We start from the raw sequence: 14,498 nt of genomic DNA on the forward strand, positions 1-14,498 counted from the left end.
TAAATAAACACAATAAAAGTGACAGGTAGCAAACTGTGATCACTTAAGACAAATTCAAAACCTAACTCAGTACTAAACAAAACTGCCCACACACTTACTGTGTTATCATCTACGTCAGTGGTTCTCAACCTTCCTAATGCCGAAATCCCTTAATACAGTTCCTCATGTTGTGGTGACCCCCAACCATAAAATTATTTTCGTTGCTACTTCATAACTGTAATTCTGCTACTGTAAACAATATGTAATTATATATGTGTTTTCCGATGGTCTTAGGCGACCCCTGTGAAAGGGTCGTTCGACCCCAAAGGGGTTGCGACCCACAGGTTGAGAACCACTGATCTACGTAGGCCTACTTGGGCCCATGATTCTGCTAACACAGAACAATTTCCCTAAGGAAAATAAAATATGTAAAGAATTATTTAAATATATGGTACTTCCTGTCCCAAGGGCTATATGCCAAGGAAGATGGTATTCTCAAACCCAACAAATAGTTGTATATAATCCAAGCTTCTTTGATTAACAAACTTTAAAATATATTATGGACACAATGAAATTATAGAGATAAAGAATGAATTATATTCCAAGCTTGAAGACAAATGTGCTAAATGTACTAAAGATAAAAGGCGCAAAAGGCTGTTTGGCATCACTTTTTAAAGACTTTTAAAACTCTTTCAGTAATGTAATTTAAAATAAGTGACAAGGACAGTGAGACAAAATGCACGCAGGTACTCAACGTGCTTTGCTCTCTGCCATCAATTAATTACTTTATAATTTCCTGAACTGCCACACACACATGCTCAGTACATTTAGTATCTATTAGATAGAAAATTGTTTCCTCCATTTTTCATCACCTGGCTAAGATGCTTATGAAAATCATGTTCAGGAACCTCACATTAATAAATTATCATTCCTACCATACTGATTAGCAATCATTTCCTTACCCTCACCTCAGCACTTCTAGCAAGAGTACCATAATGCTGTTCCTAAAGGCAGTGGCCAGCAGAATCCAGACAGACAACTATCTCAACAGTGGCCAGAAAATAAGGGGGCAGTTCTCTTCTTTGCTGCCACTGTATTTTGTAAAAGTCTGCATCATAACCCTTTCCATACTAAATGGCAATTATGCATTTTTATGCCTGGCTCTGCTGCTGGTCTCTGAATTCCCTGACAGGTTAGGGGCAGAGTTGTATCTTATCTAACTTTGCATCCCCAGTAATAAGCACTTAGTAGGGGCATAGTAGGCTCTCAATAAATGTTTATTATACAATGCTTAAAAGAAACCCATCTCTGCAAGAGCTTTGGAACGAACTCTACATTTCAAGTGTATTTGAGTTCCAATGTTTACTCATGAGTCATATAGTCCTATCACTGTACCAAATAGAAATGAACTGACTTGAAAGAGTTTGGCATCAGCTACTGAGTTACACTAACTCACAGAACTAAGGTCAGAAAACATGAGACGCTTTGGGATATGTTACTATTCTTTTCCTCAGTAAATGTACTATGCTAATTCTATGCAACTGAAGTTTTGTTACAAAACACTTTGCATCTTATAAGGAACACAACTGAATGATTACTCTCTTCTACTCTCAGTGACCTTGCATAGAAAGACTTCCTTCTGAAAACATAACAATTAGAACTGGAATCTCAGTTGACTGTTTTAAATTCTAGAAGTCTGGGAAAACAACACACTTACTGGACTGCTTCATATCCCCTGTAACTAACTAAAGGCTTAACCCTACCCTTTACATAACCACCAGTTAACCTGAAATTATGATTTTCTGTTATTCAGAAGCTAAATTCATACTATCGCAATTACTTTACAAAACAGTTAGGTGATGTGTCAAGGGATTAACTTTTGGGTTACTAATAAAGTTCCTGATGTAATTACTGGGACAATGTTGAGAATCTGAACTACTTCCTTCACCACTGACAAAGAAAGATTGCTTGTAAGGATTGCTTCTACACTACACAATTAAATAAAATATATTTTCAATTAGTAATGATCAATTCCTCTTTATTAATGTGTAATAGAATAGTAACAAACATACTGAACTTTTTTATAATGATTTATGTAGTTTCCCTCCACAAAGCCCACAGAACAATTTTCATCGCTGACAAACAATGAAGACAAATGAGGTAAAAACCATACAGTGCACCTTTGCCAACACCCACACCCACATTCCACTAAGTAGAGAATTGAGATAATCAATTTCCTTGCAAGTCAAGTTTCTCAAATGAAGAGGCTAAACCCAAATCCACAAAAGGGTTAATAAAATAAACGATGGCAGGAGCTTAACTATTAAATATCCATCTATTTTACCATAACCCATGGTGAAATAAGTAAAAGTAGATAAAACTTACGTTAACAATCAGTTACAGACCAAAATTATGGACATATTTTTTAATGTTTCAAAAAGAATAACTTTATATTAACTATAGCTCACCACTTCCTGACATAAATCGTGTTCATGTGATGTTCTGTACAAATTCTGACCACTCAAAGAAGGGGGTGGAGTGGGAGGAGCAGCTCCCTGGCAGAATCTGACCCGTTTTTTGTCCACTCATATAACAGATAAGTTAGAGGAAAACCTTGCATTCCTTCTCTTACACCCAAATAATGATTTCAGCAGTGAGTGACCTTCAATTGCACACACTTTTATTTTTATTTTTTTTACTGTACAGCCCCCTTCAGTGCTCACAGCCCAAGGGTAAGGAGGCTGGGCAATGGTTTGAGGCTGCAACTTCCTCTGGCATGGGTCCACTATGAATTGCACACACTTTAGAAAAGGAAAGACAGCTAGTATTGTGCCTGCCAAATACATGCAATTTTTCCAACTGCATACTCCTCCTCATTCTTAAGTATCCAATGCTAAAAATCAAAACCTGACCTCAGCAGCAAGTTGCAGTTCTGACACTATGACGTCATTCTGTCTGGAGCACTTTAGTATCACAATTTGAATAAATTGGCAGAAGCTTAAGTAGGTCACACTGAAGCCCAAAACTAAGGTATTTATCTGGCAAAAATATTCTGGCTCTGCAGTTAGCACCACCAGCCACAGAATGGCAGGCCTATCATTCATCTAACCATCTGTACTTTCCATAAGGATAAATGAAAATTAAGTAAATCTTATCACGGTCCTGTATTTGCTAATACCACTGACAGTGGCTTTTTGTGGCAAATATTTGCACACAGTTACAAACCAAAGTAAAGGTGACTGATACCATTTGATTTCATGAAGGCTTTGGCATATCCCTGCAAAATAATACTTTTTAAACCTTCATTTCCGCAATAATTAAGTTATCAAGAACCCTGAGTCAAGTAAGTTTAGAATTAGCCCCAAATATCTATGAAATAAAACCATAAGGTGCTAAAAACATTTACCAACACAAGAGGGGACAGTACTGTTGTTTCAAAAGCAAGAACTATTAATTCTGGATCTGACATCTGGCTTCATTTCTTCTTGTGAAATTGTAGTTCTGAAAGCAACATGCAGAAACCACAGTGGTTTCTGATACTCAGCCCCACACCTCCATCATAAATTTTCCTTTCACGATAAACAACGTGCAATCAAAAGGTTTCCTGTTTCAAAATGGAATAGATGAAAGAAACTATAACTTTACCATTAACAACAAAAAGTTTCTTAATGAAGATGATTCCTCAAAGATGAAAATGGAAATTCTCTCAAATACTGCTTCCTCACTTAGGGACTAATCTTTTTCCCCTGTAAATATTCTCAGCATCACACATTGTGATTGACATGAATGGTCCATCAAAGACTTCTTAAATTACCTGTTTGCACTCTTTTGTTATCTAATTCATAGCACCACAACTTCACATTGGATAGAACAAACACTTCCAAAGTATTCTATGGCCATGCATCTAACAAAGAGCAACCAACAGTACAAACTTTGCATATCTGAGTCATATAGAGGAACTTTGAACCTTGAAGAGTAGGACAAAAGGGGGGGAAAAGTCTCTGCTCTGAATCCAACTTTTCAAAACACAGAGTGGATGTTAAATAAACTAAAAGAGCGAATCCAAATGAAAAGATTGTTGCCATAACAATAATTATTATTAATTACCAGTATAAATAAAACTGAAGAAACCATATCCAGGGTGACTAGGTCTAAGTACAGGCACAGTCAGACAGAACTTACCACTTTGTCCATGAGTTTCCAAGTTTTCTCCACAGTTCTGCGATCTGCTGCTGCTTGCTTAGGGGGTCCAACTGCATCTTGAATAGCATCAATAATGCCCAAAATGCGTCCTTTTCGGGGGTTTCCTCCACGACCACCAGGGTTTCTGCCATTCATAGAATTCGCCATCTGGAATCTCAGTTCTTCGAGAGGAAATTTAAAAAAAAAATGAAAGTTAGTTGGTCATGAAAATACCCAAAAGAAAACTGGCCTGGTTAAACTTGCACCCACTATACCTTCCTACATCAATGAGAACAAAATCCAGGGTCCCAGATGCAACTTTTCAAAAGTGTGTGAATTTGCACTCTCAATGTCTACACACCACCGTTTTAGGAGCCAAGAGCTTGGATTTGCATTTGGAACACTACGAGTTAAAAATGCATCCTTCTCACATTTCAAGTAGGGAAGGCTTGATTAATACCCAAGTCATAACAACAAAAAAACCTACACGGGTTTCCTCCAACTAGTGGAGAACATAATGTTCTCCCCCTCTCTGCCTCAATCCCAACTCAAAATACTAGAACTGAAGCCCCTGGAAACATGTGTGAGAGCCTTACTCCAAAACCGCCCTTTCACTCAGCTTTTACCAAGTTACATAAACGTAAAGATTTTTCTACAGAAGCATAAGGGGCACGCATGTCTGTTGTCAACAAAGACTCCGAACTTGGATATTCCCCATTAAAAACCACCAACTACTGACACCTGAACAAGGGTAAGCGAACACACGATTCTTTAAACCTACACAGCTAGGAGTTCACCCCAAGTTAAGGCCCTCCCCCCAACCACCCCCCCCCCCCAAAAAAAAAAAAAGAGAACAAGAAACAAACAACAAACAAAAAATCCATTTTCAAAGAGAGGGTGAGAAACTGACAAGAGCGGCCACAGAAAGAAAGAGTTCACTTCTTTCGCTCCTTGCCTGTCCTCTCACCCAAGGGGGGTGGGGGTGTCCAAAGCTTTGTTTCGGGGCGCCTGTGCCCCCGTCCCTGCTCAGGGTCCTCGCCTGTCACTGCCGGACCTTGGCCTGGAGAGGAGGGCGGACGGAGAAGGGACAAAGTCGCCTCTCGCGCCTCCAGCGCCCGCAGCCCCCATCCGTCCAGGGCGCTCAGGAGCGGGCTCCCCGGTGCACGCACCTCCCCGGTCGCCCGCAATCCCAGCCGCCCGTCGGCTTTCCTCCCTCCTCTTCCTCCTCCCGGGCCCGGCCCGCGTTCCGGGCTTTAAATACCCTCTTCAGGCTGCGCCGGCGGCGGCGGCGACAGCTGGGACCGGGGCTGCCCCCTCTTCCTCAGGGGCCCGCGCCTGGCTGCCCCCGGGCCCCTGGGACAGAAAGAAACGCCGAGCCTCCCCGGCGGCGCCCTTCCCGCCTGGCCTCTCGGCGCCGTCTCTGTCCCGAGACACGCGTGTGCACGAGTCCGACTCCACACGCGCGAGCCCACGGTGCGTGGGCAGCCCGGGCTGGCAACACCGGCGTAAACGCCAGCTCGCGAGGAAGGAGCCACCCGGAGCGGCAGCCAACGAGACGGGGAGACGCAACAATTACCGTCAAGACCAATCCACACCCGCTCGGTCCTCCCGCCCGACTCGGGAGGCCGCGGGACGCCGCCGCGGCACTAGCGGGAGGAGGAGACCACTCGCTGGACACTCCACCCCTGTACCCTACACACACGGAGACGGGGCGCGGGGCGGGGCCGGGGGCGGGGCCGCTGAGGGCTGGACCAATCCCGTCGGCCGGTGCGCTGCCAGACAGCGCGCGGCGCCAATGGGCGGGAGGTGCCTGTCCTCTCCCCGCCACCCGGTCCACGTCTTCCACGGTACACAATGGCCCCAAAGGAAGGACCGCTGGCCGCCCGGCCCAAATGAAAGGGGACTCCGAGGGAAATGGGTAGACTGGTCTCACCCGGGAACAAAAGTGGAAAAGGGAAAGGAAATGGAAAAGATTCAAGGCACTAGGGAGCTGACCAATAGGGAGTGGGCCGGTGGGCGTGAGCGTTGGGAGCTGGAGCCCAAGCCAACTGGGGCTAAAAGGCGGGACTTCCTGCTTTGCTCACCTTCCTAGTCTTTTGTTTCATAGCAACGGAGTAGTGCCCGAGAGGGTGTTGCTGCTCTATCCTGGGCGTGTCCCAGGCCCAAGAATTTCAGTTCCCTCGGGCTGCCAAACTCTCCTACCCAGGACAGCAGCCAGGTTGCATGGCTTCTTGTTGGCTATCAAAAAAGAGCCACAGTCACCCAGCTTCGAAGATGAAGTAGAGACCTCACGTAGAGTAGACTATGATTGCCAAACAAAACTTCCTACATTTCTTTTTTAAATAAAATACATTTTATTGATTTTTTACAGAGAGGAAGGGAGAGGGATAGAGAGTTAGAAACATCCATGAGAGAGAAACATCGATCAGCTGCCACCTGCACACTCCCCACTGGGGATGTGCCCGCAACCAGGACCGGAATGGAACCTGGGACTCTTGAGTCCACAGGCTGACGCTCTATCCACTGAGCCAAACCCGTTCAGGCAAAACTTCCTACATTTCTGAGTGTTTTCCTGTTACAGTGAATTCTGGAGGGATTGCAGATCAAATATCAGGCTAATGAGAAAGCAAATAGTTAACTACACTGGCCAAGCAGTCTCCACTAATCATGCCAGGGCAGAGAAACAGATCATGGGAATTGCTAATATATGCATTACCCTTTTCGTTTACTAGAAGTTTCTGCATAAACGACTGAAGAGGAAACAGCTTTTGTAATTTGTTCCAGTCACCTTCACTCTATGTAGGTTTCTCTTCATCTTAAAAACAAACCTGTCAAAGATTCAGAAATAGCCAAAGTAAAACCAATGAATCACTGAAGTAGAAGTTGGTAAAAATTTGTTATGCACATCCCAAAAAAACAGTTTGCAAACTGGGAACACTCATACCAAAGCATGGGATGAGGCTTGGGGCATACCGCTACAGAGCAGCCTATATAATGAGAGAGCAGTGTCTTCACAATGAATGGTAATTAAGCTAAATTAATGACTAAACTGATTTTTGTCTTCTTAGGGAAGCTTCAAAGCTATTCTCCATTTGCTTTTTGATTTTAACACACCTTATTGTATCTGCTGTTCTCCCCCAGCATTTGTATTCTCTCTTCCTGTGGCTCCATATACCATTAGAAAGGCCCACATCTGGCTAGTCTTACAAGGAAAAAGCTACTGTGCTGGAACTCTTCTTTCAACAAGATTATAGATTAAAGGCATACCTTCTATTTTTTTTTTCTTCTATTTAACTTCAATCCTACCACTGGTGCTACTAAAAATTGCCTTAGATTGTCATGCTTTGGAATTTTCTTTCCACTACAATTGGTAGTCTTAAATAAACTTTGCACTGTGGGCTTCTCAGATGTTGTGATATATATTCTTTCTCTAAACTGATAAAATGTTTCTCAATTGTTCTAACCACTTTCTACCTAAATAATCATTTTAGTACTGTGATTATTACTATCAAGGATCCTGAGTTCTTATAAACATACTTTACAGCTCTAAATTCAGATGATTAAGATTTGCATTTGATTAAACAGGCAAAACGTGTTCTTTGCAAGTAGTAAGATGATAAAATGTGGTTTGGGAAGTAATTTTGTTTCTTTGCTATTATTTCTGTGCCAATAATTACAGAGTAGTTCCTTGTTTTCACATTGTGTTTATCTACAAAAGTACTGGTCTCTCCATATCTCCTCTACCCATACATATCTCCTTTACTCTTAGTAACAGAAACTACATTTACTAAGGGAAGATTGCAAAAGGAAAAAAACACATATTGGATCACCGTTTAAATAAATCCAAGAAATATATAAACTGTATGTAGAAAGTTTTCAGAATGTACAAAAACAGTGGCTTAAAGGAATATTATAAGTACATTACTCATATTTATATCTAGATAAATGTAGAATAAGTAAAATACATGTGATAGCAGTGGCATTTCTTTTATATTATTTTGCAACTGAAAGAAATAAAAATTACATGGGATATGGTGATACATATATGTATATACATGCACATACAAAACACACACAGAATATCAAGAAATTACAGCTTCATTCTCAACTAACTATTTTATCAAAGACATCTAGAGTCCAAGTTAAGTTCTGGAGTAGCAGGGTTTCCATTTGAGCCCAAAGTCTGGTTTGGTTACGTCTGATGAACTAATGAGACAGTAATCTTCCCTGCAAACTATTAGCATGAGTTGACGCACATGGGAAAATAAAGAACTGTTGAGATAAAATTTCTTATCCCAGGTGTCTCCAGTGAAGACACAAGGGATAGAGCATAAAAAAGGAATGTATATTAAGGGGCTATGAAGAACATATAGAAATGTTTTCATTAGAGACTTTGTGATACTCAGAGCATAAGCAGTAGCACATCAAGGTGACAGAGTTTGCTAGAGAAATGCAATCCTCATTTCTGAAAAGAAAAAGTCAATCTCCAGCAGGGTCTGGTTTAGCATGAAAGTAGCCTCCTTTGGTAGCATGGTGATTTGTAGCCTACAGTGAACTTGGATTTGGCATTTTTATAGGAGAGGAGTGTTCTCCTGGAAGATCCTTACATGCAGAAGAATGATGAGACAGTTTACCCAATAGTCTTACAAGCACCATAGCAGGCAGTAGGTGATTAATATGAACAAAATGATCATAAGCACATGTGATACCCTTACCCCAGAACTCCCAGAAAAGATTGGGAGATTTTGTGGCAGGGCTACTGAGAAATTTTATAATGGTATCTATAAACCCCTGTAATTTGAGCATTAATACTTGATGTTAATATTTATATTCACAGAAAATACAGATGATTATAGTCTTTAAACACAGGAAAAAATGTTTAGAAGAACACAACTATTTGGGAAAAATATTTAGACTATTTTCATTCCATTCAATTTTTCTTTCTTTCTACTTTCTCCAAACTCACAGGTGACTCGTGATATTGAATATGAGTTGACTAAATAGCAAAGAGTTCCAATAATTTATTTGATCCATAAAAGCTAGTCAAAAAATATTTGCTGAATGAATAAATTGGCTATTTAAGGATATTGCCTAGGAAGCATAAGCTGCCTCTGTTTCTGTCCAAATTCACATACTAAAGAGAAATAAGAGCATTATTACCTAATCACATTTGGGTTTAACAAATAATTCCATGTTAAGAGTAATAAATTTCTAACTATCCTTAACAATACATACTAATAGCTACCAGTGAAAGATGTTGATCTATGGATACATCAGATATAACCACACTCTGTGTATTGGTTTGGGCTCAACTGGAATTCTTGCTGAACAATAACTATAACACAAAAATAACAATGACTTAAGATAGAATCTTATCCTTCTCACACATAGAAAATGTATGAAATGGTGGCTCCATAATTTTCTCCTATATCATCCCAGCACCTGGATTTCTACCCTCAGAATCACCTTATATTCCAATATGGCTGTTGGTGGTCCAGCTCTCACCACTGATTTTCAGGCTAAAGGTTAAGAGGAAAGGTAGAAGGGCATATTGAATTTCCAGGTAAGTCAATTCTCTTTAAGCAATTTTCAGAAAACTCCCACAAATATTTACCTTTACTACCTCAAAGCCAGAATTCAGTTCCATGGCCAAACTTAGCTGCAAAAATGCCTGGAAGACAATGTGCTTTCTATTTTGGGAAGCAATATAACCAACTAAAAATCTGGGTTTTGTTTCTATAGAGAGAGGAGTGAATAGATGTTTGGCAACAAACTAGCAAATCCTACCACAAAGATCTTGTTCTACAAATTAAACTTATGATTAATAAGTCAGTTACTATATATCATATAGAGAGTAAGTTATCAGTTCCCTAACAGATACTAGCATCTGCTATTACCAGACACATATATATATATGCCTAAAGTTTGTCATATATGTAGTAAATTATATACAATTTCTTTACAACATGTGGGCTCAGTAATCCTAAACAATTCAATATCATCACAGGGTGCAAAATTAAGTAAGCAACTGCCTTAATACATTCCATCCTAAAGTTTATAACAAACAATTATACATCTGAAAAAAGATCTTTATAATCACTTCCTTGTGACTTTTCCCTAGACAATTAATTCCAAGATAATTATTTTCTAGATAATTATTTATTTGGCAGTTGTTCTTTGTAATAAAAGGATTTATGCTAAAAATAGATACTTCAAAATTTGGAATAAACTTACTACTTTGTCTCAGGTTTGTATTCCTTTGTACCTCCATTGTATTATTCATGTTTCATATTACATTTTCCATGTTCACTTAACAAAGCTTGATTCAGAAAAATATGGATAATTTTCTTTCTCCTCAAACATTTGTGTGAAGAACATAAAATTTGATACAAGTCACAATGTAATTAATCTATAGTCCTTATGCCTTTTGATGTATACATATTAGTAAAACATTGAATTTTTATTTTTTGATTAAAATATAAAATCCAAATTTCAAGGCCAAGGGGGATCTTGGTACTAATCACATCACTAGTTTTTAGCAGATCTGGAATTTGACAAATTTACCCAGAGTGATTGGACCCTAAAAAAATATAGATAATAAACTCAAATTCACAGGAGATTAATGTGTAGTATAAAAGTATGTGATTGTGTGAGAAACAACTGCTAATTAGACCAGTATTAATATAGACCAATTATATATTTATTTTTCTACAGAAGAAGCCAAATTAAGACCAGAAATTTATTTATTTATTTTTTTTATCTTCACCTGTGGATAACTTTTCCATTGCTTTTCAGAGGGAGGGAGAGAGAGAGAAAGAAACATCGATGTAAGAGAGACACATAGACTGGTTGCCCCACCCCATGCACCCCGTCAAAAATAAATGTAAAAATCAAAAGCAAATAACACAAGTAATGTTAGTAGAGATCTAATATGTTCTAAATCTAAAGAAAATCTTCTCTACTGGTTAACAAGTTCCTCATTCTCAATGTATAAAAACTAACCCTTTCTATTTTAAATATTTTGATTGTTTCAGGACCCAACATCTATTGGCATTCAACCTTATTTTATCACCTCTGACTAGACACCAAGGAATAAAAGGTGACTAACCCAGTTATTATTTCCAAGCAGAAAGCAGGCATAATAAGAAATAATTATAAACTCACTGGTAAAAGCAGCAATTTCTTTAGGCAGAGGTCATTATGAGGAAGGTGCTTAACCTAGCTTCAAAAAAAGTGATTACAAAGTTGAGGCATAAGATAAATTAGATTAACAGTTAATCACAAAAGGGCCATTTTAGTCAAAAGACTACTCAAGAGCAAAAGCATAAAAGAAAGAAAACAATTACAGTACATATGCATAAGAATTAGTGGGTCCATTTTGGGGGAAGCAGAGAAACAAGAGACAAAAGTGGCAAGTGATGAGTAAATTAAAAGAAGACCTCTGGATTTAAATTTTTTTATGGAAATCATCGAAGGGTTTTAAATCAGGGCAGAGTACATAGGGTTAGATTAAAAGAGCAAGGGAGATGACATTGTAACATTTATATTTCAGAATATTCACCCTAACGGTCAGATTGATAATAGATTGGAAAGGCATAAGAGTGAAGGCAAAGTGGCCAGTTAGGCCATATGAAATAAGTAATGATGAGAACCTAATAGTGGGGCAGTGGTATTAGAGGTAAAACACAAGTGGCATATTTGAGGAATATTGGGAAAAGTGGTTTCCAATCTTATCTGCCCCTTAGAATAACAAATTTCCAGGCCCCACTCCCAGAGATTCTGATCTGATCCATCTAGGATAGTGTTAAAACTGCCCAGATGATCCTAATTATCAAGTGAGGCTGGAAACAGATTAGTTTAATTTAGTCACTGATAATTACATAAATATGAAAAGTGCAGAAAATGGAGGAGTCAAGAGTAATAGTCAATCTCCTAGCTTTAATGATAAAGATAACCTCAACAACCAGCATAGAGACTAACAAACAACAGACTATTTAGGGCCGTGGTCGGCAAACTGCGGCTCGCAAGCCACATGCGGCTCTTTGGCCCCTTGAGGGTGGCTCTTCCACAAAATACCACGTGCGGGCGCGCATGTACAGTGCGATTGAAACTTCGTGGCCCATGTGCAGAAGTCGGTATTTTGTGGAAGAGCCACCCTCAAGGGGCCGAAGAGCCACCCTCAAGGGGCCAAAGAGCCGCATGTGGTTCGTGAGCCGCAGTTTGCCGACCACTGATTTAGGGGAAAGGGAGAATTAATTCTGTCTTTAAAAATAAAAACAATAAGGAATCTATCAAGTGAGCAGAAGGAAATTTTAGTTAGATGATTGGATATAAATGATTATGGTAATGGGTTTGGCAAAATTGACAAGTAATTCCTGAGAGTTACAGTCATGAAGGGAGATTATATGGGATAAGAAGAGCATAAAGTTTACAGTTGAACTGTGAGGATCAAAATTCAAAGAAAAGCAGAGAAAAAAATAGATCACAAAAGCAATCAATTCAGTGTGGTATACTGGGGAGTACACCATTTCCATGGAGCAAACAAAATTTTCCAATGTAGCAGAGGGGTTCAATAATAAAAAGAAAGAAAGAAAAATTGCACAACACATTGGCGTTAACAATTGAGAGATCATTTGTGACCTTAGTGAACAATGTCAATTGAAAAATGGGTTGAAAAGAATGGGAGATGAAGAACTGAAAAGTAGAGATTGTTGTGTTTTTGTTTTGTTTTGTTTTGTTTTGTTTTGTTTTGTTAAGAATCTATACAAGGATAAAGACAAGAATGTAGACAGTATCTATAGATGACTGCAGAATCCAGTAGAGTTAGGAAGGGCAGTATTTTGGAATGAGAGAAATTTAAGCATATGTGTATATAATAGGAGATACATTTTTTTAAAAGAGAAATTAAAGGGCATCTTATCCTATTAGAATAGAAATAAGTAAACCACTGAGAATAAAAAGGGGGGCATGGGAATATAAAAATAATATCTATAAAACTATATATATTTTTAACTATAAATACATTTCTAGAGGTGGTAAGAAGTCGAGAGTGATCATACTTGATGGTTCCCACCTCTACTAGATGTAGTAGACAAAACTGTCTTCTCAAATGGAAGGGAACTTGAAGAGAGTAGTGAAGGTTTTGAGTTGAAGAAAGCTTAGTGGACTAAGAAGAGAAAGATGAGAATACACTGGCACTCGGAACCATGAATCCGATAGTTGATGCCAAGTGGAAGAAATTGTACATTTCTCTAATAGGGTGTTGGGGAAATAAGATTATAGCTTCAATACAGGTTTGTGTTTTTTATTGAACAGGTGTTGCAGAAATACAGAAATGGAAGAAATCAAGGCTTTTGGTGAGAAAGTAGTTCTGATGATCAAAAATAGGGCTCAAGATGGGTCAGTAAAGAAGAGAAAATGCATAGGAAAGAGGGTTATCTTTTTTAACATGGAGTCTTAATATGCTTCAGCCTACAAGGAGAGCCATGATATAATATCCAACCCCGAAAGAAAAGATTAGATTTGGTCATGCAAGTATGCATGTGCTTGTGTAAAATTTTACATGGTTATGTATGGCATTATATATCATTAAATAAACTCTCAAGTAGAGTCTATGTGTAGTTAAATATATATTTCTTTATTTTTTATTTCTTCTCTGCTTTCTTCTATAACACATTTCTAAGATTATGAATGCAATGGATCCTTGTTGCAAAAATTCAAAAAAAAATTGAAAAATATGAAAGTGAAAATAAAAATTTCCCATATTTTTACCACTTGGAAATTATGACTATAAGTATTTAGTGTACTCCCAGTATTTTTATTGAATGTATTGGGGTGACATTGGTTAATAAAATTATACAAGTTTCAGGTGTACAATTCTACAATACATCATCTGTATATTGTATTGTGTGTTCACTACCCCAATAATTAAATATATTTAAATACTACATTTCTTTTACAGGATTTTTTCTTTTCCAGTTACCAGAGTGAAATATGAAATGAGATATTTTCTCATATTTGTTATAAAGAGACTTAAAATGTTTGTGGTAGTATATTTTTCACAAAATAATAAAACATTAAAAAACAACAACTTAAATTTACTATTTGGACATGTATGGGTTGCTTTAGATTATAGGAGTTTTATTTGTTTTTATCCATTTGTATATAACCACTAATTAACTTTGTATGTGCCCCTTTACATTAAGTGAAACAGTAATCATCTAAAAAAGAAAGTGGTCTTAGAAGATGACATACAGGACACACCAAGGATAACTTTCTGGACTACTACATGCCATTTTAATCTTTATCTATGAGTGAAGGATATATATTCATTAGTC

The 14,498-nt window shown here is 38.4% G+C and overlaps 1 protein-coding gene, 1 long non-coding RNA gene and 1 pseudogene across 7 annotated transcripts in view; 1 reads left to right on the forward strand and 2 right to left on the reverse strand.

Annotated features, from left to right (window-relative positions):
- Nucleotides 1-5,846, reverse strand: part of CBLB (Cbl proto-oncogene B) — a 239,310-nt gene extending 233,464 nt beyond the window's left edge. For 3 of the 6 annotated variants that reach the window (XM_070406128.1, XM_070406125.1, XM_070406129.1), the window contains exons 1-2: nucleotides 5,738-5,846; nucleotides 4,162-4,343 (exon numbers count right to left, since the gene is read on the reverse strand). In XM_070406128.1, the coding sequence (XP_070262229.1) occupies nucleotides 4,162-4,329 (168 nt within the window). In that variant the 5' untranslated portion in view covers nucleotides 4,330-4,343; nucleotides 5,738-5,846. Of the gene's footprint in view, nucleotides 1-4,161; nucleotides 4,344-5,128; nucleotides 5,182-5,422; nucleotides 5,520-5,737 lie in introns of those variants that run through there. The other 3 variants (XM_070406130.1, XM_070406126.1, XM_070406127.1) reach the window with 3 other exon arrangements.
- LOC139003817 (uncharacterized) overlaps nucleotides 1-14,498 on the forward strand; it is a 205,015-nt gene that overhangs the window by 16,239 nt on the left and 174,278 nt on the right. The gene's annotated exons all lie outside the window — the stretch shown is intronic.
- LOC139004693 (small nucleolar RNA SNORA42/SNORA80 family) lies at nucleotides 2,676-2,827 on the reverse strand (annotated as a pseudogene).

Source organism: Myotis yumanensis, unplaced genomic scaffold (assembly GCF_028538775.1).
Source record: "Myotis yumanensis isolate MYYU_CA2020_CCGP unplaced genomic scaffold, mMyoYum1.0.hap1 SCAF_2, whole genome shotgun sequence".
Lineage (NCBI taxonomy): Eukaryota > Metazoa > Chordata > Mammalia > Chiroptera > Vespertilionidae > Myotis > Myotis yumanensis.